Genomic DNA, 26,945 nt, shown 5'->3' with positions numbered 1-26,945 from the left:
TGACCCACATTAATACTGTACATCACACGTCGTCCTCGCTGACAGTCTTGTCAAGTATCTCTGAGTTGCAAAGTTTTGCAGACCGATTTTATTATGTGCGGAGAAATTTCAATATTTTTATTTTCCGATCTTCCATCTTCAAATGGCTGGGAAATTTGAAAAATAACTGGGACTGAGTGAAAAAAACAAAAAAACATGCTGCCTGGTTTGGCATGAATTCTGCACAACAGAAAAATGTAGCTTCTCAAATGTGAGGATTTGCTGCTTTTCTTTGTGTTATGTGGCAGTAAATTAAAAATCTTTAGTTTTTGAACTGTTGGTTGGAAAAAACAAGCAAACTGACGACATCAGCATGAACTCTTAAGAAACTGAATGCCATTTTCTTTCAGAATTTTTAACACATTACAGATGATTAATTGATTAATTGATTTTTTATAATTATATATAAAACAATCTGCAAATAATTGATAGTGAAAACAATTGTTAGTTGCAGCCCTTCTTAAACCCATTGTACAACGAAGGTGATATCTTTATTCTGTGATGAAGTTCCAATGGCGGTTTGGTTTAGTCATGAAAACCCATTTATAGCACTCATCGTGGATTTATCAAACATCCAGGCCCTACTGTTCTTTTCTATAAAATTACATTAACTGTCAAGTATTAACTTCTGTGTGCATGAAAAAAGACGCCTGAGGAAAAGAGGAGATAAAGAAAAAGTTGAGACGTACAGGGTGAAAAGAAAATATAGAAAAAGAAAAACTAAAGAAGCAAATAAAGCTGGGTGTTTGATTCAACTTCACTTATTTATCAAATCACACATCCAACAAAAAGAAAAAGAAGAGTGCTCAGAAGCATGATGAAACACTGGAGCTGTGAGAATATACGAGTATATGTCAGTATCAGATTGTAAACTGCACTGGCTGCTCTGGCGAGAAGTTGCTTAAGTACTACAACCCTGCTGCTCTCCCTCTTTACTCTCCTCCACAGCTCTGTCAGTATCCATCTGACTATGTCGCCATTTTTCTCTCTAGTGTTAAAATCAGTTGTGCAAGTTTCCTCCTGCTCTCCTTTCTCTGACAGACTATTGTTCTGTAGCGAGATCATGAACCTGAAAGTGCTCACGAGGCAGTTCTATTGGTCTGCTCGCTTAATGTATCACTCTATCTTTATTATCTCAGTATACGAGCTACCCTTCCTGCGAGCCCGGCCTTTTTTTTCATCCACACAGAGGAGGATACCGCTTAGAAAACACCCAACACCGGCTGGCTGGACATTATGTGGTCTAATAGAAGGAATTGGGCACTGTGAAACATGATTCACGCATTCATAATAAAAGAAAGGTTTATTGTCAGGTGGCGTTCAGGTTATACAGCACACCTGATTAACACTTCTGTGACATAAACTATATGTGTTTCTGATGACCCTGTCCTCAAGTCCTCAAGCTTTTCTAACAAAATCTGTGTGTGGCTATGAGAGGAAGCTCGCCTGTAGAGTGTGTGAATGTGTGTAGCTATACAAACACCAGAACCTCTTAAATAAAATAAAAAAAAGCCTCTCCTCTAACCAAGGGAGGAAAAGAGAAAGAGAAAGTGACAGAAACAGACCGCATGAGAGGCCGACAGGAAAGCGGAAGAGGGTCAAAAGTGACATCGAGAGAAAACCTAATTACACATCTTCCTGTGTGAAAAGGCCTCTTCTGCACTGCAACAGCTGAGGAGGGTGAAATTAGTTCAACACGTTTAAGACGGCCTGTCTGTGAAAGACAAACAGAGAAATAGTTGCTGTGAATTACAACGAGAGAACAGAGAATAACTGCTGCCTGGGATTTCCTCCATCAGGGGCAGCTCCACTTTAAGTAGTTCACTTCATTTACTATTCAACACATCATATTGAATGATTGGCTTTTCACAGGTGAGAGCAGCCGAGGATACAATTATAATTTTAATCTTCAAGCTCGTGATCAGTAATTAATTGTCTTGTTATCGCAGGATAACACATTCTTTTTATGATAATATATTAATTATCTTGTTATCTCCTTATTCAAAGTAATCAATTTCGAGTATTAAGGTATGGCCTAAATAGTGTACTAGATGGATAAAATATACTCAGTTAGTAGTTTATTAGCTGAGCCACATTAATGCAATCGTATACAATGTTATATCTTTCTTAAAGAATGTTTCATTTCGTTGAAACCGTTCTGGAGAGGTGTTAATTCAACTTAATGGACATTTTTGGAGTCTGTTCTTTATGTCTGTTCTGTTCTGATGCCTTTTTCTGTAAAACACTTCATTTAAAAAGGTACCCTGTGGAGTTTTGACCACCAGAAGCACCGTGGAGCAGAGTTTTTCCCAGTGGGTCCCGACATTGTTGAGTGTAAACTTTGTTTATAAGAAAACACTAAAGGGCGCCTTTAGCAAAAGAAGCCAAACTTCACGTGTTTAAGGCTGTTGAAAAAACAATAGCAATACAAGAACTAAAGAGTTAAAATATCATTTAAATTAAGAAATATCTGAACCATGAATAAGTAAAAAAGACCACAGATAGGTTCAATGCCAACTCTCAGTACTTTACAGATTTTGATGCTCTGTTCTGTATGGACACGTTTTAATTGATAACGAACAAGTATAGACAGCGGATAGACCTTGTAGACAGCTGCTCAATCAATGAAGCTGCCTTCAGGCCAGAGGTTAGAAATCTACTGTATATTTCTGTGCAGTTTACTCATTTAAAATGTCTCTTCTTGGTTCATTCTTCATCTCTCTGTTTCACACACTCCCCCTCTATAACAGGCTGCTGTGCTCTGCTGTACTCCAGCAGTGTTTGAATGCCAATGAGCATTACCAACTAAGCAGCATCCAGCCCAAAGCCTCCAAAACCCACCAAGGATTTACATGATATGAAATCCGTGAAATAAGCACAAATGTTGCTTTAGATGCAAAGTTGGACCTCCAACAGATTTGTTTATTGACAGGCCTAGCTGAATGCTTCTACAACCTACTTTAGTTGCTAAAAATGAATGTGTTTTTTGCTTATTACAGCTATTGCACATGTCAATTAAAACAAAGAGCTTAGATATGATATTTATAAATTGATTTCACAACTTAAAAGAAAAACTGTCACACGGTCATTTCAGCGAGCTTGGCATTTGTCCTCCCCGGTTGACATAATGAAGCTACAGTAACAAGCGTTCAGTTAAACTCCACCATAAGTAACGCGAGTCCATTTTAGCTACATGTCTACGCCACTGTCTCATGAATTGGTCTCATGTTCCAAAACAAATCCAAAAGCCAATTGTTTAATTATGTCATGGTTATGGCAGTATTAGCCCTGCTCATATTATCTTAGCATAAAGAAAATGGAACCAGCGGGGATGAACATTGACATCAAGTTGGCACTTTGGCTGAGAAGCTCAATTCATATTGTAATTATTGGCAACGTTAGTAACATTAAATGAGTCATCCCAGAGCCCTAAAGAATGGATGTATATTACAGTGGCGTCGCCTGTTTGTCCCCGTAACTCCTTTACATCCCCATGACAAAATTCATCAAATGCTCTTACATCTGTAATCAAAAGGGAAAACATCTGTAAATTTCATATCTCAGGACTTGTAGTGAAGAGTGAGAGCCCTGCCTCCACATTCACACTTCTGTATATAATATCACAATGTGTCAGTCTCTCTTTTTCACTCGCACTTGAGCACAGCAGAGGCTTGTTGTGCTGTCTGTCCCCTTCTTGTCACTTTCTCCCCTGATACACAACCAGTCAATTCCCAACCGTTCACCCCTCATCTCTTTGTTGTCCATAATTAGGAGGACAATTACAAAGCCATAAAAAACGCATGAACAGCTTAATCTGAGCAGCACAACACAGGAACAGAGCCCACCCATTGGTTAGCAGGAAATCTAGACTAACACCTCAAGGACACAGTGACTGACTATAAATCAGCGGGTAACAAAAGCTGGAAACATTTGTGGCTGCCTCCCATGGCTACTGACTGAGTTTCACTGAATGGCAACGCTGGGGGAAAGTTTGGCGTTATCAGAGTCATTCTTCCCCTCTCTCTCTCTCTCTCTCTCTCTCTCTCTCTCTCTCTCTCTGTTCTGATTTCTGGATTGTTGTTCAACTGTATGAATTATAAATGTGGAAAGAAAAGGGTGTGTTTGTGGAAGAAAAATCATAACAGATTCAAAGCCTTTTTTTTTTTTTTTTTCCCCCGGTGGCAAATTTGTGTCATTCTTGTCATTTAATAACTGCAACAAAATTAAACAAAGCCAGCAAGATAAAAGTGAGTGTGAACAAGCTAATCCTGAGGCCTGAGGGGGCTTTTATTAAACACACATTGTAACCATTCATCATGATAATTGCTTGCTTGGCGAGTGTTTTGTTGCCCTGCTTATTTGTCTAATTTAGATCTCTGATTTTTTTGTGGGCTCTACTTTCCCTGCTGACGAAAGTCACAACTCAAATTGAGCTTTTTCCTCAAAGAAAAAAAACTGAATGCAGAGTTTATATTAGAAACGGTACACGCGTCACAATCATCTATTAGTGGTCAGGCACAAGGATTTGATCTGTCTGAATTCAGGGTGTCAATCAAAAGAAGAAACTTCATCCATCCATCTATGGTGACAGCACAGTTTATCTTTTGTCCTCTTCAGCATTCGCATGTGTATGCACACAAGTATTTACTGCAGTACTGCTGTATGAATGTTGGAATAGCTTGTGCATAGGCAGGATATAATTGGACAGTGTGAAGAGAAGGAGACAAGGCAGAGAGAAACAAAAAGGGAAGTTTAACATCTTGGTCGTGTTTACTTGCTGATCAAATTAAACTGTCAGCATTATGTTGTCTGTGCGAGTTTTCCTGTTTGTCCTTGCTAATATGAGAAAGAAAGTCTCCGTCTGTGGTAACTTTGCGAGCCTCCTGTTTCTGTGTGCCTCAGATTGTTGTTCTCATTACACAAACTCTATAGCATATGGATCACTTTGTTAAAACGAACAGGGAAAAGGAACACTTCCAGGTCTCATTTCAGCCCATTACGGCACAAACGGATCATTGCTGCGGGGAGACCTGCACCCAAAAGGACATTCTGGATGTGTATCTTATCTATGTGGATTTCTCCTGGAGGTTTCCTGACATTATTTTTTGTCTTCAACAGAATTTGAACTGCGGTGCCCTTGGAAAAAAAAAAAAAAAAAAAAAAAAACGAGATTCTGTTCAGCCTTTATTGATGCAAGGCGAGATGTGGCTGGGTATTCGCTGGGGACCATGAGGAAGAAAAAAAAAGAAAAAAAAAGAAAGAACATAAGAAGGAAGGGATGAAAGTAGCACTGAACATGCACTTTAATGGGCGAGCAAATTCCTTCCAAATTGGCCCGAGCAGACGGGTGTTCGATGCTGCACTGGTTGGCAGCCAGACTGGAGAAGTGATAGAAGGAGATGAAAAGGGAAACAAGGGAGTTAGGAGGAGAGCGGACACATAAAGATGAGGAGAGGTGAAAGGAGGGAGAGAGTAAAGAATAGGACATGTCATCTACATCACACTTTACCCGATCTTGTTTCTTCCTCACTGCGAATATAGCGTCATCCTTCTCTCTTTCAAACGTCCCTCCCTTGCGACTTCAGCGGCCTTTGTCCTTCTCTCCTACCTTCATCCACCTCTCCTCTAGCTGTCTTTTTTGAGCAGCAAGTGATTCAAGTCTGTCCTTACTGCAGTACAGTAAAGTGTCTTACAGTACAGTAACAGCTTGTGATGTTTAAGCTGCATCCTTTAGGGTATACTGTAAAAGCACGTACACAGAACAGCAGAAATATGAAAGAGCAGAGCTGCTGCACCAGCCAACTCTTACACTGCGAAAACTTATTAATCACAGAACATATGCCCTTTCATTCCCTGATGAAATAGAAATAAAGTTCTACAGTCTTAATTTCAAGTGCACAACGCACACACTGACAACAAATTGAGAAATTGGTCCAAACTGCAGCGAGCCAGTTTTCTGGACGCAGAGTTGTTCACCAGTTGGTCATTACCAGACACAGACATCAGTAAAACATATGGGGCCAGCAGCCAATTCTGCAAGAATGAGTCATGCCCTCATCTAGCAAATGTAAGAAGCACTCATTTTATGCTCTTTAAGCAGCCTACAGACACAATGGATAGAGTTTCCGAGTCAGCTAATGGGAGCAGAATACAAGTTTTCTGGTGTACCTTCTTAAATTAGAACCACAAGGCAGCAGTTCAATTTAGTCGGAAAGCTGCGCTGAACCACATACATATGCAGTCTTGACTGGTCATGCATTCTTTAGGAATTGCATTGCATTTATAGAGTTATTTTTCATTTGGAACTCTCACACACACACACACACACACACACACACACACACACACACACACACACACACACACACACACACACACCTTTGGAAACACTCACACACACACCACAAAGTCTGTTTGAGCTGCCAGCCTAGGGAATAAGTGTAAATTTTAATCTTTATACTGATTCTAAAAACCTATAGGCATTGACACCATGCCAGCACCACTTATGCATTCTGGGAAAGTAACAGAAAGGAGCAGAAAGTGAAATATTCTGCTGCTTAAGGAAGCAAACATCCCCAAGAATCAAAACGTGAGACATCCCAAAGACAATTTTGCTGCTATTCATGTAATATGTGGTTATTTTCTGGTCAACTAGTGCGTGTGCGGAGAGAAAGGCAGAGAGACATACTTTCTCTTTCACTTTATATCAGTCTGTCTTATCAGTACAGACAGTCAGTGCTTGTTGTAATGACCTGGTGGAGGTCACACAGAAAGTGCCAACATCACACTGCTATAAATCTGAGACAAACTGACCTCAGATCAGTCTGATCTGGCCCTGTAAAGGCTCCCCTAACCAGCGATAGCAGCCTATCGTCCTGAAATTTTCAGGCTACATTCAACTACTGAAACACACTTTCTCGCTCTCTCTTTCTCGTGCACGCACACACACGCGCACACATACACACATACACACACACACACAAACACACACACACACACCTATCTAGCTGAAGCACCAAATTTCCTAGAGATAAAGATAGAGAGTGCAGTGATCTGGCAGTACTAGCTGCTGCGGATGATTGAACGCAGATGGTTTTACCCAGTAAGGCAGATAATTTCAGAGAGATAGTCAAATCAGTGAGTGCCTATACAGCCACAAGATGACTGGGATAATACCAGCTGATTTCCAAAGAGAGACGCAGAGGGGGGAGAGGGGCGCAGCTCACAGAGGAGGTGACGGATGTGGGAAGACTACTGAGGCCAACAGACAGGCAAGCTGACAGTCATGTAGTGTAGCCAACAAACAGATTTGCATCTTTGTGTATTTATGCCCAAAGCGCAAGCATCTCCATGTGCTTTCATTGGGTCCTTATTGAACTGTAACTGCAGCTGCACAAGAACACTGCTTCCTATTTTCAGATTTCTCCTCTTTAGCGTAATGTATTGATATCAAATTAAAGTCACATGATAATGCTGAACTCATGTTTGTGCCACTGAGTTAGATAATAATGATGATATTAAATTATTGCCCGCGGTTCTGAATTAATCACGTTTCAAACTGCTAGAGGAGGCACCTTGCTAGTTAATTAATATTTGTTTCCTGAGGCCTCAGGTCATCTTCTCAGCTGACTCTCAGCAAGAAAGCAAATAAGCGTAATTTGCAAAATGTCCAACTTTGTCTTTAAATACAGCATTTTCCAACCATGTAATGCTTTAAGTCGGTTTTCACTTTGTTCGAATAAAGTCCAGACACGATAACCATGGTGGGTGAGAAAGAGGGTGACATGTGACAAAGGTTCCAGCTCAGAAGACGAGCAGATGACATGAACTTTTGTCCACTCGCTCATGTATGCCAACAGACATGCAGCAAATGAGACAAGCAGGCGGACACTGACAGAGGTGGACAGAGAGAAGTGGGGGTGTGTAAAGAAGGCACTCGGGCTCGCAGAGCAGAGAGCAAAACAGACAGCGAAGACAACCTGAACGGCAAAGGGACTAGCGGCTGAATGAGTTTGGACTTTTATCAGATTGTACCCCATTGGATTTGTATGAGAAAAGGCCACTGTTTGACTCCGCAATCAGAGCTGACATTTGAATATGTGGACAGGCAGATTGAATCCATGGCAAACATCAGCAAGAAAGGTTATCGCTGATAAATACTAACTAGCTGTGTATAGCCAACTACTCGAGAGAGACTATGATCAACAGTAGTGGAGTACAGAGTACCATGTTTGTTTAGGAACTCTGTATCAGTGAGTCTCTTATAGATGCACCGTCAAAGCCTTTTTATAAAAGGAGCTGAAAGAAGTTACAAGTCGGGACCAGCACAATGTGTTCGAAATGTTTTGATACTAGTGCCAGTACAATCCTTTTTAACACACATTTTTGAGAAATGTGAATATGTTTTTCTTTTCCTATTCAACTTAATTTTCTTAAAAGCTGAATGTTTGTCTAAACACAAGCAGTCACACGAGGCCATTCCCTGCATTAAACAATCTAAAACTGACTTATGTCACATGTGCCTTCACTTGCACACTGCACAAAAAGAGACCACACACAGGCACTGCTATCTAACTTGTATGTACTGTTGTCCTGGGCTCTGTTCCAAAACATTAAGTACTACGAGGCAATGTATTATGTACAGTGCAGTTTAACTAGGCTGTGTTCCTCTACATTATTCAGCGTGAAAAAATGATTTGTGTACAAGAATGTCAGAATGGAGCCTCTGACTTCTGCAAAACAACCTACTGACTGTAAATGATGCCGGCGATGTTGTAGAAACATGCTCTGTGCGTGTTACATGTGAGGCTGACGTATGGAAAAGGTGATAAATATAACACTGGTTAAAACATGCCCCCAGCTCCTCGGACCATTGTGGCATGCCAAGGCCGCAATGTCTGCATAGTTACATAGCGCTAGAGTAGAGAAAAAGACAGCCACTGAAACACTGACACACACTCACACACACAGTTTGCATTCAACAGTGCACAATACCTCTTTTCATTCCTTCTTGCTCACGTAATTCTCTGGATAGTAGGTGGGAGGGAGACCGAGAGAGACACAGACAGAGAGAGACAAAGAGAAAGTCAGGGAGGGGTCAACCAAGGAGAGGAGAGAAAGAGAGCCCTGAACACAACGTGACTGCTGGGTCAAACTCCCTCCGGCTGTCTCAACTGTTCACCTGCCCCATCTCCGGTGTACCTGGGGATGCGACTCGGGAATATACTGCGGGGGTCAGCATCTGATACACAGCACCTCGAGGCAGTGGCTCACCTGGGCCTTGACACCAACATGCTCCGAGCTCTTCATGCTCTAACAATGTCTCTTTACTTTACTGAAGAATCTGAGCCACTAGTGCATTATATATACTTAAAAAAAATCAAAAATATTTAGTCAAAGTCTAAAATTTGATAAATTGTTCAAGATTTCTGAATGACATCAGTAAGTAAATAAGACTGACTGACTGGTATTTGGCCGTTCTCAATATTGGACACATTTCAGTGGTTACTCAAAAAAAAAGGTGTTGACGTTCTAATCCCAGCCCCGGCCGCGAAACCCTGAGGACAAACTGACCAACCCTTATAATCACTTTTCTGCTACGCGACTGAGATTTCAGCAGCTCTCACTGTGCACTTTCATGGTCAGAGGAATAACATGATTTGCTAACTAAACCGTCGTTATCTGCTCTCTTTACAGCTAAATCTCTACAGGTGACCGTGACTTTCCCATTAAAGCTGAGGTGGCATCTAACCCCTGAGTAGTCAAATGAAATGTTCGCTCCGGGCTCCTCGTATAACTCACAGCACGAGAACGTGTCAAACGCTATACTTTTTTCTCTCGGGGTCCAGCTTTTGTCGCACCACGGCACAACAGCAATTGCTGCTGCAGTGTGCATCATCATTTTTTTTTTGTGTGTGTAAGGAACTCAAGCTTGGCCAGATTAGCTGACTCACCAGGGAGCCCTTTGAATATAATGGAAAAATGCAGATTTTTTTTTTACTGGACAAAGCACTTATACCAATTTAACATATAGTACCTCAATCAAAAAATATTTAGTCAAAGTCTAAAATTTGATAAATTGTTCAAGATTTCTGAATGACATCAGTAAGTAAATAAGACTGACTGACTGGTATTTGGCCGTTCTCAATATTGGACACATTTCAGTGGTTACTCAAAAAAAAAGGTGTTGACGTTCTAATCCCAGCCCCGGCCGCGAAACCCTGAGGACAAACTGACCAACCCTTATAATCACTTTTCTGCTACGCGACTGAGATTTCAGCAGCTCTCACTGTGCACTTTCATGCTCAGAGGAATAACATGATTTGCTAACTAAACCGTCGTTATCTGCTCTCTTTACAGCTAAATCTCTACAGGTGACCGTGACTTTCCCATTAAAGCTGAGGTGGCATCTAACCCCTGAGTAGTCAAATGAAATGTTCGCTCCGGGCTCCTCGTATAACTCACAGCACGAGAACGTGTCAAACGCTATACTTTTTTCTCTCGGGGTCCAGCTTTTGTCGCACCACGGCACAACAGCAATTGCTGCTGCAGTGTGCATCATCATTTTTTTTTTGTGTGTGTAAGGAACTCAAGCTTGGCCAGATTAGCTGACTCACCAGGGAGCCCTTTGAATATAATGGAAAAATGCAGATTTTTTTTTTACTGGACAAAGCACTTATACCAATTTAACATATAGTACCTCAATCAAAAAATATTTTTACTGCTGACAATGGAGACTTACTCTAACTTTTTTTTTTTTGGCTCAGACTTCAAAACAATGCAATACGTAGATTTCTTTGAAGGGTATAAAAATTAAACAAACCACAGTAAGCCGTATGTAAGAAACAAACATGTCTGGAATCTGTTCTGAGGCCTTCAGTTGCTTCTTCTGCAACTGCTATGATTATGAAGGGCAGCTGGCTTGATATTACAGCATCCTAACAATCAATCTGCTCTGTTTGCCCACGTGTACGCTGAGAAGCCAAGACAACATAACAATATATTGTAAGGTTGGCAAACAGTAGACAAACCAATAAACTCAGTTCATATTTTCCAAGGGACCATTCACTGTCAAATAAACGACAAATATAATCCCACTTATTGCCTGGTATTACGGCCTGGCATCGATCCTTGGTGCTCTGCCACGGTTCAAGTGTTCACAGCCTCTCTAAAACCTCTCCAAGGCGGATTTCTAAATAGAGGGATGGAAACATGGCCCAGGGTTTCCAGATTACATTTTTGTGATTGTTTCACATGAAGAGAAGTATTCATCTCCAGGGCTTGGTAGCAGGCTCACTTACCATTCATGTGCCATAGCAGGGTAGTGTTTCCACTCAGGAAGTAGAAGCTAAAAGGAAAGCAGAACAGGCTGTGTGCTACCTGGTCCTCCATCATGGCTGTCTGAAAATAATGGGAAATCTATCAAGTCTTAAGGGGCCCACTGAGTGTGCTGAGCAGAGAGCTCTGCGGAGTCACTCTGACCTGAGCCTGTTGTAGTTTACCACATGACAGATTCTGACGAGAAAAATCAAATCAATCTTTATCATCATGCATTTTTACTACTATTTCCCACAGTGTGCTTTTATTTAAAAGTTTGTTTCATGTTCATGTGCATGAAGACTTACTTCATATTTGAGTGGGAGTATTTATTTAAATAAGAATTGCATTATAGGACCCCACTGACCCGGTTTGTTAGTGCACTGACAGTAACACATAATCCCTCTTGAAAGCAGAGCATTGCTACAGTGTAATCAGTCAGACTGACATGAGGCACAGGAAGCCCAGAGGAACCAGCAGCAGCTGATAACAGAGAATGATAAACCTGGGAGAAAACCAGACAGACAGCTGTGATGGACAGATAGACGGGAGAATGGCAGAGGGCATACAGTAAACAAGGAAAGTGGGAGGACAGCTAAGATGGAGAAAACCAGAAGGCACGGCTACACAGGAAACAGAGGAAAATGAGTCTTTGCCATCTCACTTTAGTCTATCTAAAAACTCTTTAAGAAATTGCACTCTTTTAGTTAAGAGGTACACCAGGGACACGAGATGAGACCGTGTGAGTGGGAGCAAGCTCTGATTCAATGGTCCTCGCTGGGGGGTAGACAAACACAACATGGCCATGGATCAATTTGTGCTCTGTTAACCACAATCCAAGGTTAACTAAGATGGGAAGGGGAGCAGAGGGAATCGATCTCCTCTGTTTGGAGAGCGCCAGACCATGACACAAACTACTGTTGTGGTTCACCAAACTTGTTTCTCTATAAAACCCTTTACAGTTGCTGGTGGAAGGATAGTGGGGAAAAAAAAAATTAATAAAAAAATTATATTACGTCTAATTTAATGTCAGTTATGAATTAAACCCAGGACCAAGAGGTATCGTAAGGTGAAGCCATTTATAAGCATGACTGAAAAGCCATGTTTTATCAAAAGACATGCCATTAGAAATGGCCATTTAAAAACACTGCATCAGCCATCATAAAAGGAGCTACTTAAAGGAATAATTTGACATTTTGAGAACAGGGGGAAACAGTAAACCTGGCTACGTCCAAAGCTAACAAAATCCACCGACCAGCACCTCCAAAGCTTATTATTTAACACGTTTTTTTCTTTAATCCAGACAAAAAACAAAATACTGAAAATGTTCAGTAGTAGTTTTACAGTGATTTAACGTGTTGAGCGTTGAAAATGCTGGCGGGAAGATTTTTTTCATCTCCGGACAGAACCAGGCTAGCTGCTTCCCCCGTTTCAAAGTCTCTGGAATCACTGGAGGAGTGAGTAGTTTAAAGGGATATTTTCTTTGTTTTCTGCAAAACACAAGACGGGAGGTTCTGCGGTCAAATAAATATTAAATCAATACATCAAATATGTTTCCCCTAGGTGTTTCATTAGTGTAGCACCAGCCTATATGCTTCTTACCAGTGTGTGGGTGAGGATAATAATGGTGTAGCTGGTATGGTGGGCACCTGCCGGCAGCTGAATACCACTGACATCTCACTTTGAGGGTGTAACAGATATTTCAGAGGCAGTGAATAACCAAAACATGCCTCTCCTCACTTATCTCAAATGGATGTAAAATACAGTATAATGCCTTAAAAAACTCAACGCTTCAAAATAGCCAGAGGCAAATCATAGTCAAGGCGAGATTATCAGGGTCCCAGAGTGTGAAGCAAGTCATGTCAGCTCGAAACAAATAGAAAACAGACAGAACACAGAATTTTTTATTCTGATCTAACAGTTTTTACTTGGATCTCACTGTTATGATGGTGAAACCAAGGCAGCAACGCTGACAGCTCAGGCATCTTTGATCTAAGCAAGTTTTCACAAAACATCCAAGACATAATGTCAAAGACGTCTCTGGGCCAGGCAGTAGAGCAATGCAGATGAGATCCCACCCATTTGGAAATGTACACCGTATGCAGTTACACTTTTCTCGAAGCTACACTGGACTCTTTGTTCCATAGAAGACCTGGATATTTCATAAGGATGTCTCTTTCATACTTTTCCCTGGATGAATCTTTTGCAAGGACATGGCAGTTGTTTAATTTGGCAAGGGAACCCAACAAAGGAAGCAAAACGCAGCAGAAAAACATTGAGACATCACATATTACATCTATATGTGAGGTCTCCAATCTCTCCATCAGATTCGGCTGCTGGGCAACATTCAGGGTAGAAAGTTTTGAACTTCCAAACAGCGCGCCTCAAAAGAAAGCCTTTGCCTGGATGCTGAAGTCATATTTCATTTCACTAATTGAATAAGACTTCCAGCTCTGTAATAGAATATTCATATAATTGTATTAGGCAAGTGTTTCCATTCCAGGAAGAGAAGAGGCGAAGAAAACAAACAAAAACATTTCAGTGGAGGGTTTCATTTGCTGACATGGTCTGTTGTTGGTACGCATAAACAGACCAAAATTTGCAATTAATGAGTAACTAAATCCTACAATCACAAGGTGCACGGCATTCTGTATTGGTTATATGAGCAGACATACTGCACAAAGTCAACCATGAAAACAATTTTCTCCTATGAGTTGAATAATTGAGATCACTCTCACCTCGTGAGATGAAGCACCTTCAAAAGAAACAAGAAAAAAAAATGTTAAAATTTACATAGGCTGTAACAAATCTGTCTCTTTGAAACCTCTGGACCCCGCCAAAAAACACACTGTGGCCCAGAGCACTGTTATACTTTGTTCTTGCTATATGACTCCAAACTTTGATTGTCCCCTTCCACAATTTCTCTGTGTTTTTGAAAGTTGATATAAGAGCACTTGAAAAGGGCAGATTCCAGCTCCTGATGAGGCCCTATTGTATTTTTCATTCTGCTCCTCAATTATCTCAATGAGGATGTCCTGGGTCGCCAGTAAAGATTGATGATTACCTGCGCCCAAGCCCAAAGAGGCGGTACTGTGAATCGGTGCAACCTGTCGGAGGGCGACCTCCCGATCCATCATCACCCAACTTCATTCAAATGAAAACACAAGTCCAATCCAAAACAATCAAGACAATTAAAGCCTACATCCGCTCCTCCTCCTCCTCTTCCTCATCATCAGCTTAGTCGGTAAAAATAGGCCTGACAAAGCATTATCCTGAGAGTAAATTACCAGCGTGATGAGATTTCTAAATTCCAAAGAAAAGCATTCAGTCAGCTCTGTCGCTACGACTGCAGACCGAGCGGACACGATTCAGCAGCCATTGCTCAAAAAGCATCTGTCCCCAAGTCACTGCAACATAGCACGATGACAACAGCCTGCTTCAACAACCTGGGGGTACGAACACAACAACCGAGCCATTTGCAAGTCGCCCCCCTCAGGTTTACTTCACACTGAGCCGTGTTTAATGACTGGCTAATTATATAAAGTCCTCAACAGGATAATCCTAACTGCTTGCCAACTCAGCCTCGAAAACATTCCATCAGTCATCATGATGGGTAATTACAAGTAATGGACAAATAATAGTGTGTGGTGAACAGTGTGTGAAAGTGGCTTAACCAAGCCCCCGTCACAGGCTCCGTCACAGCCTCCCACAGTGCTAGCATGTTCCGCAGGAAGAAAAAAAAAAAAAAAAGAAAGAAAAAAGGATGACTGCAGTAGCTTCTAGGAGGAGGCCGATTAAATACACCTGACACAAAAGCACTGGCTTAGTTGCTTGCCTCTAAACTAATAAGTCTTGTTTTTGTTGAAGAAGCAAAGTGACAAAGAAAAATGGGCTTTGTTTCTGAGTCACCTGGGGATTCAAATCAAATACCAACCCAAGTGTCTGATGAAAGTGCAGAAATGACTCTCACAAGCTACCTTCAGGATTTTTGTCTTCCCACTTTCCAAGCCTCTGAAAGTTCTTCACAGATGAAAGGAGGGAGATGGTAAAATAAAACGTCAGGTGTGGAAGAAAGTCAACATGACTGCAAACTATCCCCAGAGCGAGACAAATCCCCACCCAGAAGCAGAAGAAAAAAAAAAAAAAACATGCGTTTCTAAAAATGTGGTCTGGAGGGTTTGACATTTGAGAAGAAAGGGGTTTAAAAAGGGAATGATTGCATTAATAAATCAATGAAATATGTCAAACCAAACATCAAAACCCTCAAAGCTATGAGATAGTGGCTGAGAAGGATGATTCATTGATCAAAGTGGTGGGCGAACGAAGTGAGGCCACCTTCAGGCCCTTGGCGGCGAAAGGCACTAACTCATGCATACCAGCCAGTATAGGGGGCGTAAAGGTCGCATCCCTTGAGACTTTGACTTTCGACCTTAGCCGTGACGCCCCTATAAAGAATACATAGACACAATTTCAGACAGCACTCATAGCAATACACATTATAGGAGCTCGAAACATGAACCCTTGAAGGAATGCAGCCCCCCTGACTTCAGACAGGATAATGGCCAGTGTTGTGACACACTGACTCTCTCTAACTCATGGGGGCTTAAGGAACATGCTTTCACTACATGACACATACCTACGTTTTTAAGTGTTTGGCGTTCTATTAGGTCTTTATTAAAACCCTCAAAAACCATTTATTTGAACCAGTACCTGGAGCCTCTACATACATAAGCAGCATTCCGGTGTAAACAGAAAAAAAGCCCCACCCATAATAAATACTCCTAGTTGTCACATTCAAACAAGAGTAAAGTTTTTATATTGTCAACACCCGGGTTCCGGGAAAGGGCTCCTTTCTTTCAGCCCTTCAGCTAACAGACACGCTCGAACATCCAGAACAACCGGAACTTTATTTATAGAAGGTGAGGGACTTTAACTTATTTATAGGGGTCGGAACACTGTAAGTGTGTGTGTGTGTGTGTGTGTGTGTGTGTGTGTGTGTGTGTGTGTGTGTGTGTGTGTGTGTGTGTGTTACCAGTGGGCTGTGTTTCCCGGCTGGCTGGCCCCCAGCTGTCACCCACTGGCTCCAGTCAGCCAGAAGGAGTGACAAGAAGAGAACACCTTGCCCATACTGATAGCGCTAGGTATCGGGTACTTTCAGGTTATTGATCAAGGGCGAACATCACTAGGGTTGGATGAATACATCAGTGATACACTGAATCTGTGGCTGATAGATTTTTTTGGGGCCAATTTAAATAGCCAAAATAACTTAGTCTTTATACCTCTGCCTCATCAGCATTTAAAACAAAATGTAACATCAATAATCTCTAAAAGAAAAACTGGTGAACTAATTTATGTGTTTGGACAATCCTGCGAGGCTTTGGGACACTGAATCTTTTCTTCCCATTCACTGACCTGCTACATACTGTACACCCCTACCGAAGCCGTCATCTGAAAAGACAGCTTTAAAATAGCCTGTAAATCTGACTATACATCCAGCTTCATCCTGCGAAGTATCTGAACAAAACTAGTTATTCCACAAACAGCACACCACCTCTGTGTAATCCTATCAGTAGCAAGTTAAAATGATATTTTCCTTTTCTTGGGACTAAGTCTTTTCACAATGTTTAAGATCCTATCTGCATGCAATTGTGCTTTCAACACACTGCACTGGCTTCCAAAAACATTCTCCCTGAAGATATGTGACGGTCAGACAAAAGACATCATGAATACCATCATCTTGATCACTCCCGGGTATTCTATGTCAAAGAAAGGGACGGCCAAATCTGGCTCAGCTGGTTACTTGCTGTTCCCATTACTGTTCTTCAGAATAGGTGCGGCCTGAGGATTATGTCTCAGTTTACAACACAGAAGAAAAAGGGAAAGATCCTAAGAGAAATACTCAGGTTGGGCTTTTCAGCTCTGTGCACTACCTGTAGCCTCTGGCTAGGTTTTCAGTAAGCTGCATAATTAATGAGGTGATACAGGGACACCGGACTCTCTGGAGAGGTTGAGATTAAAAGTGAGAAAACGGGGGGCTAAGTGGAGAGAGATGGGGAGAGACCAAGCGCAAGGCTGAAGACAGAACGAAAGAGCATGAGAGTAAGGTGTGTGACAGGAAAACAAAATCAGGAAACTGCGTAGAGCAACGGAGGAAGGGTGGAGGGCATACAAAAAAGGTGCTATAGCATCTTACATACTGATACTTCTTCACAACAAAACCCTGAACTTTCATCAGCGTGGAGGATTCCTAATATGGCTTTTATGACAACAAGCTGGAACCGATACTGCTGCACTGCAAGATCAAAAGTGAAACTCTTTCCAATGCAACGTACCATATAATTTATCAGATGACTGTTAATGAGACGACTTTTGTCAACTTTGTAATAAAAGTAGTATAGAAATAATTCATTCTCAAATTCAGTACATACTGTAAATTACACAATGTGACAAGGGTTGGAGTGACATAGCAAACTTTAAATATGTCAAATTTCTGACTATTCTGAATTGGAAAAGATAAGAAAATGTTTGGTATTCTGGGTTCTCTGTGTCCTTCACACACTCTTTGTTCTGTCATGTCAAACCTCATCTCTTTAAAAGAACTCATTATCGAGAGGGGAGAAGTTCAAAGACGCTCGAAGAAAGCAATTAACACATACAAGCCAGACTGCGGGATTCATCAGTGGTACAGTCAGCAATGTTGCTGCAGGAGAGGGAGAGAGGAGCAAACATGACGACTTGGAGAGCTTTGGGATGTATGTCAGATATTTCCGTTTTGTGTGACCTTAAAAAAAAAAGACAGAAATCGTTACGACGGTTCTACTTCAACAATTTATGCAATGCTCATATCTGCCGCAACAGTATTCACCAACACAGAGGCATGAGGCAAAGATATTGCGTCAGGGGAAAGGCAATTTAGGTGCTTCAAGGTACTAAAACACTTAGCAATGGCAGCAATTTTGTCAGAATTTGTACTCCTTGCCAGACTTATAACTCAGTGAAATATGACTACACAGGCCTGATACACATATTTTTAGATTCAGTGTGGCTTACACTTTCCGAGGATATTATTATCTCTGATGTCTGTCACAAACAGACATCCACTGTAAACAGGAACTACTTTTATTTATTGTCAATTTAGCAAAATGTAAACAAATATGGGCAAAAAATCTGGCATTTTGTTGTAGCGCGCAACTAATTATCTGGTTCAATCGCAACTTCCTATTTACAGAAGCATTATGGGGACTAGTTCTTAAACTTAGAACATATTCCATCCCATAAAGCATTATGATCCCACAAATTAAAGTAAAAATAAATAATAATAGGAGTGACAAAATCTTTCACTATTAACTTTTGTCATGTTGCAATGTCATTATGTGTTTTGACAATGGAGGAGATGGGGTTAATGGGTGTTGTAGTTGTCTCAATTTTGTCTGAGGGGAGGCCCACACTGTCAGACTTGGAATAAAGAGAAGAAGTCACAGTGGTATAATATTTTCAGTGAGCAAAATATATAAAGGCACCTTTTGAAATAGCTTTATGTAAAGGTGACACAGTAATTATGCTACTACAGTTTTGGGCAACATTTTATCTCTGACTTTTTTTTTTTTTTTTTAAAAGACAGCCTCAAAACTGGCAAGGTTTCCTGCCTTTGCCAGGATTTGCGGAGCTTCCTTTAGCGAGGCCCAGTAACCACATCACAAACAACTGTCCTAGTCAATGTCATGTGTTCGAGACTGGAATTACCACTGCACCAAGCCAAGAAACCACCAACAGGAAAGCAATGGAAGACAAACAGCTGCCTGCCAAATACTGATCTGTTTACCTGCAGTTGTCCAGGCAGCAGACAATATAGATACGTCGAGCGTTATCTCCAGCAATACATGACAAGACAAGTGGGCGAGTACATGCCTGCAAGATTACAGTAAGTGGGCTGTCCTGTCACTCTCCTCTTTCCTGACCACATGAACAGTGACACCTCATGTCCAGCTTTATACCCCTATAACTGCATTCAGTGCTGTAAGGGTGAAACCACATAAAGAAACAATGCTCATTACTTTCATAAAAACTTGTATCATCTAAGGTTCCGTTGTCTGAGATGTCACATGTGCAGCTACAGAAGGACTGGCAGAGAAACTGTTGTTCTGTTGTTTCACTTAAGTTTGCAGATGGCCTCTGTCTGTAATTAATGTCAGTAAGTACGTCCTTGTCTGTGCTTCTGAGCGTGTGTTGATGCATCTGTTTTAATCCACAGGGTCCCTCCAGTGAGACTGGACAACACAAAACACCACGCTACATTAGGCACCTCATCCCCGCTGATAGAGATCTCTTCCCGTGTGCCGACACTTATGAGACGTCTCATAACTATCTCATCATCATAAACTAAGAATAAATTGTAAATACAGGCTGGCAATGGGCCAGACAGCCACTTGATACTTCACAAGCATGCGGTGCCTCTAGTAGCCTTTGCAGAGTTTGGAGGACCTTTCACATAGGATCCATATAGGCTGAACATGGTGAAGAATTATTTTACCAGGGAGCTGAGGTGAACTTCATTTTGTTTGTTGTGATTTAACAAAACATAATAAAATTCAATAGCAACATTTCTTTACGGAGACAATGTCCTGGTTAGTCTGGATAACAACTCACTGTCAACTGTTTCCTTAAGGTGTATTTCTTGGGCAGAAACCTCAGCGATGGATATCTCAAAACCCGGCCAAATTAAACCAAACTATCTCCTGACTGAGAGACACACTAAAGAAAATTGCTTTCCAGTTTCAGCTGACACTGAATGCATGACTTTGAGCTATGTGAGCAAAGGTAATGCCACTTTGAAGCTCTCCGATAATGGGAGGTTTAATCAATACTTTATCAACCTCCTAGCTATAGCGATACATCTTGGTGGGAGGCAGAAGCTTTCCTTCAGACAATTAAAAGCGGTTATCGCTATTAGCTACAGCCGTCAGATAACTTAAATGGCAAGAAGGTGAGATAGCTTTTTTCACCATTAAGTTTACTCTCTTGTGTGACTGATCCCTTTAGGCTGGGTTATTTGGAGGTTTCAGGCACGCACACACACACACCTTTCTCATCTGTAAGTATATTAGCCGGGGAGAGGTCAATGGATCGACATGTGAGACGGACCCTTTTATCGGCACTTACAGAGAACAGCGATCTGTAATGAATCCCTGGATAGCAATAGTGAGAAGAGCACAAGAGGGAGGATGGGGGGGCAGTGGTCATGCAGGCTCTCCATATGTGTGTGTGTGTGTGTGTGTGTGTGTGTGTGTGTGTGTGTGTCACAGAGATAAAAAAAAAAAAAATAGATTGCGAGAGAAAATGAGGGAGGGTGGGAGGTTTAGGGGAGTGAGTGCAATCGTCAAAAGCGAGAACATGAATTCTCTAAACTGATGAAATTAACTGACTAATGCAACCACTTTACTAGAAAACAAGAGGAGCTCAGTTGGATTGTCTCGATTCAATTTGATGACACAAAGTTGTTGAAGAAAGACAAATACACTTTTGGCTGGGGTACACATTGGCCATTCTTCAAAATCTTCCACTGATAAAAGCACAAGAGGGAAAATGGTGGCAGTCTGACCTGCACTGAAACAGTGTTATCAGACTCAGTGTTGTTTTGGTCGAGGCCTCAAAGGGTTGAAGGCTGATAAGATGACGAGTCAGAGTGGCAACACAAAATGCAGGTGACTACATATTAAACACTGGCACCACAGATTCATTTAGTTTCTGTTGTCCACAAGCAAACAATCACTAGTACCAAAGTATGCCGATACAAAAAGGTACACAAACCACACTGGAATCCCCCACCTCTCTCCCACGCACACACACGAGAAAATACACACAAATAAAGGCTGTTTTTGACCCATTCCCAGGAGGTAAATATATTTTGGTCTGTGAGTGTGTGAGTGTGTGTGTGCGTGCGCGCATGAAGGTCTGTGGCGCACTGTAATCCTCATGTGGTTTCACCTTCATGCCAGGGACCCATTTGTCTTCATTATCATCATACGGCTGGAGGAAGCAGATCTGTTAGGGCTTGTGGCAACAGTAATGCCTCTCTGTCTGGGTATAAAAAACAACTTCACTACTTGGACGTTTGTCATGTCACCCCAATGCAGGACCAAGAACATTAAGAGGGAAATACTGCCTCGTACCTCAATAAAAGTCCATTTCCAATATTTCCAGAAAGAGGGATGAAATTTTGACTTATGGCTGTGCTTACAGAGCTGTTGAGTGAGGGGTATATTTGTGCTTTTTTTTGTCCGCATTTTGTTTAATGTGGAATTTGTTTAACAAAACGCTAAGGCTTTGAGAGAATCACATCTGCAAAACTGCCACTGAGCTATTGTTTGGGTAATAAATATGCCATTTCAATCCAGCTTTGAGTAAAATGAACAGAGAAACGTTTTTTTTTTTTTTTTTTTTTACCCACAGTCCTTTTTAACACATCAGAAGGCAAAACTGCAAGCACCACAGAACCCCTGGAAGCATGACAACTTCGACGCTAACAAACTTGGACAGACAACGGATTTTCCTGGCCCAATTATAGCAGAAAAATCTTCTGAAAAACTCCTGACTTGGCCTCGCAGAAAAATGATGGAGCCAGTATAGCTATGTAATCACAAGGCCAGTGTGTCACAAGTGTTTAAATGTTCACCGATCTGATCAAAGTCTCACTTATTACTCCCTTGCCCTTATTCGTTCCCACACATCTTTACCTCAAAACAACACCCTTACACCTCCTCAGTCTGAGGACCACCGTGTCCGCATCCAGACAGGGCTGCCGTGTTTTTACTAGGAACACACCTCAATTATAAAAGCCCAGGAACAGAACTGTTATTTCACTAATCACCACTTCAAAACAGGAATCACATCTCAAGGAAAAAGCAGCCAGATTATCGCTAATTGCCTTCCAGCTGGCTACAGACCACATCACAGGTAGGATACACACAACAGCAGACATGTTTGCTTAGATTCTCTTCTCTCTGTGTGATGCCCATTACATTTTTGACCACCACCAGAGCAATTCATTACCCTCACCATGCCCCTCACAATGCAAGTCCATTGGTATGGAGATGGCAGCAGGAGAAAAGGTGAAGTAAAGCACATTAGCGAATTCCTAGATGAGGAAAGTGCTTCTGCTAAATTAGGAAAAGGCCCCCTCTGCTTCTGAAAAGGGTGAAGTGAATGGTCAAAGTGATGGAGGATGCAGCTAGAAAACATCCAGGTGGCCACATTATGAAAACAGGACTCAGACACATTTAAACAGAATTTAAATTGCAAAAACTCAGAGCAGCTGTAACTTTGGGAATGAAGTTGACATTCAGACTTACTGTCAAAAAGATAAATGCATACACAAGGAATCAGTATGACATGACATATAAGCATGAAAATGAAAAGGTGGGTGGGACTGTGTGTATGTGTCTATCTAATGTGTGTGCATGTGCGTGTGTGTGTGTAGTGCAAGGCCGGGAGTCTCCCAGGCCTATAATTACACCCTGGTGGGAGTGAAGCTGATAACAGAGGCCTGAGGATATCAACGTCATAGCAAGGCAAGAAGGGGAGAGGAGAGGAGAGGATAGGAGAAAAGAGGCATAATAAAAGAAGGGGATAGTGCACAACATGATACCTTATCATACCGACTTCTCAGTGACAGTGCTTTTTCATTTCCTCCTTGATAGCTATCTAAAGACCCCTACAACACGTAAGCATGCATACACACACAAACACACGCAACATATACAAAGCTCCTTAAGAAGAAAAGCCACACAACACAGCCCACACAGTCTATGCGTTTTGCACTGACTAGAATAATTCAATTAAAAACCATGTATGGCAATGCTGATTCTCAGAACCACCAAGTAAACCTCTTAACTGTGTTATCTTAGTCACATTCAGGCAGTAATCAGAGCGCCACAGCTCACTCTGACATCAGTCTTTCTAATGATTATCAGCATAGTTAGGCATTTCTTTTAGTGATTTGATTTTCTGCATATGCCACAAACACCACACCTACTTCTGGACATTAACTACATTATCATACAATTCATGTACATTATTATCATGTAAAATCGACATAAGTTACTGGGAAAATCAAGCTACTATGCAACATCTAGGGTTGCAACTAACAAGTATTTTTATGATCAATTAATCTACTGATTATTTTCTAGATTAAGATATTAAACAATTAAACAAACAAACAGCAAAAAAGCCTGTTTCAAGTTCCCAAAGCCAACAGTGACATCTTAAAATGTCTTGATTTGTCTGACCAACAGTCCAAAATCCAAAGACACTCAGTCTAATCTCATACAAGACTGAGAAATCTGCAAATATTCACATTTGAGCAGCTGGAACCACAAACTTTGGGACATTTTTTAGTTGAAAATCTATTAAAAAAGATCAATCGATTATCATAATTGCTTCTGTATATGCCAGTTGACTGACAGATGAACCGACTAATTGTTTCAGCTCTACAAGCTCTGCACATTTGCTGTAATGGAGTTATCTGCGTGCATGTAATCATACCGAATGGAAAGCATTCACTGCAGGTAAAACTAATGTACCAGTCAGCCCTGACTGGCTGACCGTCCTTCTGATGACATCACAATAACAGCAACAAAACATTATATATGGAGGTGACGGTCCTTGGAAATGTTTCTTTCAGCATTGCAGAGCTCTGTTGCTATGGGGACATGCCTCACACAAAGAAAAAAAGAAAGTTAGGAAACATTGTCCTTGAGGCCCACCATTCAACAGTGGACTTAAATATGCTGAATCCCGTTACAGTACACAGCACAGTCTTTTATGCTATAGACTGGAGTACAGCCAGTCCTTCACAGCAGGCAGGAGTGCACCATAAGTTTGCTCCAGCGTAAATTATCATGATAAAGCAGAGTGCAGCAGATTTACTATACCCTCTTGCTCAATATTACAGCAGTACTTACTAAAAATGTTCTTACAGTAACTTCTCTTTGCATCCAAGGTTAAAGCTTACTTGGATTTACCCTTGAGTTCTCATACTGTACAACTAAGCTACTACAAAATTTTATTTTTGGTGTACTTAAGTCTGACTGAAATCGAAATCATGTAAAATGTAAAACAGCCTACATAAAAAGCAAACCACCTCACAGATGTTCTTTTCTGAAAACAAGCCCATATCCATTCAGCACAGCGCGACCTTATATCTTTCAAATGAGCCAGTGCAATGAGAGGGAGGAAGCAGGCTTTCAGCGTTCACAGGGGCAAGGACGGTGTCAGGGACCTTCCATCATGGTATTGTCCAGACTCTGTTTAGCCACCAATGAGGTGCCTCTCTCTTCCACTGTCTCCCAGTGGAAACCACAGAACATTTACAGGTCTCTGCCCATTTAGCCTCCTGCACAACAAGAGGACATTAGCATTTATAAGACTGGTGGTCATTCCCCTATTCAAGAGATAGAACCCACCTCCAATCCCTATGTGACCATGCAAGACACAACAGTGGAAATATAGTCATGCTCATGTAAAAAGCAGAAGCTTCAGATGAGTCGTCTGTAGTTGTTGCTGAGATTGAAATGAACAGCATAAAATGTCATTATTGTTTTTAAAACAAATGTTACAAAACAGCCTTGGAGTTTGTAGTCTAATTAGTTGCACTTATACAGTAAAATGATTCATTAAGTAATTGACCTAAACTCCATGCTTTTAAAGCTGGGACTATGAATTCGAGTGTGCAACAGAGGACTTGCTGAAAGAGTGCAGTGGCTTTAAGTGGGTCTTTCATCTTCTTCTGTTTATTGAAAAACGAAACACGTGCCTCAAAGTGGCCCATTTAGAGAGGTGGGAGTCACAGTGTAGTTCAGGGCTGGCAAAAGGGTGAGCAGGCAAAAGACAAAATCTGAGAAAACTTTTATGCTTGTATATACTTTTTTTTTTGTCTTGAACAGTATTATTTTCAAAGTGGAGTTTTAAGACTTCAAGGGGAGTTTCTGATGATCTCCAGCAAAATAAAGGAAAAATATCATGACTATTGCATTGTTTTTGGGTGGCTGATCATTGGTTTAATTGTTCCCGTTTTGACTTCCCCTTTACACTACACTGTAGCCTGTTATGTAATTCTGTAGCCTTCCAACTTCTGCCTAACAACAACAAAATCTGTGCCTTCGGTTTCATGTTCACTCTGAGGATGCCATACATGATAAAAGTTTTTGACGACCCATGTTTCGAGGACTTTGCTGGGTGCAGCTTGTAACAAGTCGACTTGAAAGTAGAGCTCTAAAGTATTACCTTCACTGATAACAGCTATATGACAGTGTTTACAATGTAGCAACTCTCAGTAATTTCCCCACACGTGGGACAGACTTTAAACACAGCACGAGGAGGAAACACGCAGTCTCCGTATACACAAACAGGTAAACAAGAGAATCAAAGTTAGCCCCTTTCCTCCGAACACGGCTGTTGTCGTAAAGCCAGAGTAGCCTACATTTTTTAAAGTACAATAGGTTCAGAAAATACAATACAACGTCTTGTTTTAGGTTAAGGAGGCACTCACCTGCGATACTAAAGGAATAAGCGTCTGCTCCACCGAGCGAGTTTTGATTTCCAGGCCGGAATCAAAGTTACTGTTGCCGCACGGAGATGAAGCCATTCCCGCCGAGCTCTCCCTGCCTGGCACACAATACACGGCACTAACTGAGTTCACCAAGAGGCTTTCCTTTGCTGTTTCGCAGCTGCAAACTGGTGTGACGGACTTGCTATTACACGCCAGGGTTTCTCACTTGGTTACACAGTCGTTTGTCGAGTGGCTTTCCTCTCACGCACGCTGCTTTAATCCACTCTGGCTCCGGTGGTTGTGCCGTTGCGCCCGCTAATGTCCATGTAGTTTACTCAACTACGGCGGGGAGCGGACTGCAGCACACCACTGTGGGCAACCACACACACACCGCAGCACGCACACACACCTTGAGGTTTCACTGCTGGCTGCTTATGTGCAGCTCAGTGACATTCGCAATGATTGCTTTGATTTTAATCTGCTTGTTCACTCACCTACAGCAGTTATGTAAATCAAGCCAAAACAGTTAGACTATCTGTCAAACCAAACAATTTTGTAATAGTATTTAAAATCACACCAACAGTGGTCTGTAGTGCATCTATCATTTAGCCTATAGTGTGCAAAAAAAGGATTTGATATAGGATTTTAAAAATGTATCATCCATTCATGCAAATTTCAGAGGATTTTATATCAGAGTTTTGGATTTAAAAATTCATCATCCATCCATGCAGATTTCCGAGGACTGCATCTAGTGCCCTCAAGAGAGAGGAGCAATGCTTTCCTCACAGCACTGCTCCGGTTTGATCCCCGAGACAAAGAATCCCATATTATCCCCTGGAGTCAGAGAATCCCTTATCATCCTCCCCAAATACACACCACATATGCCAATCAAAGCCAGCTGCACTAAGCCACACAGGACAGCTGCACTGACTCCAATGCAGTGCTTATCTCAAAAAGTTGCCTACTTTACCCTTTGTTTGTCTGAAGGAAGCATTAACTGTCATGGTCTTCCATCTACCATCTGAGGTGCTGTAGTTTACCCATG

At 41.5% G+C, this 26,945-nt stretch overlaps 1 protein-coding gene across 1 annotated transcript in view; it reads right to left on the bottom strand.

Moving 5' to 3' along the window:
* ctnnal1 (catenin (cadherin-associated protein), alpha-like 1) overlaps positions 1–26,291 on the bottom strand; it is a 48,156-nt gene extending 21,865 nt beyond the window's left edge. The window contains exon 1 of the mRNA XM_056399549.1: positions 25,901–26,291. Within this exon, the coding sequence (XP_056255524.1) occupies positions 25,901–25,996 (96 nt within the window). The 5' untranslated portion in view covers positions 25,997–26,291. The remainder of the gene's footprint in view (positions 1–25,900) is intronic.
* Between the last annotated feature and the right edge of the window lie 654 nt (positions 26,292–26,945).

The sequence above is a fragment of the Seriola aureovittata genome, chromosome 16, assembly GCF_021018895.1.
Source record: "Seriola aureovittata isolate HTS-2021-v1 ecotype China chromosome 16, ASM2101889v1, whole genome shotgun sequence".
Classification (NCBI taxonomy): domain Eukaryota; kingdom Metazoa; phylum Chordata; class Actinopteri; order Carangiformes; family Carangidae; genus Seriola; species Seriola aureovittata.
Note: the sequence above shows the minus strand (reverse complement) of the source record. Positions and strands in the feature narration are given on the sequence as shown.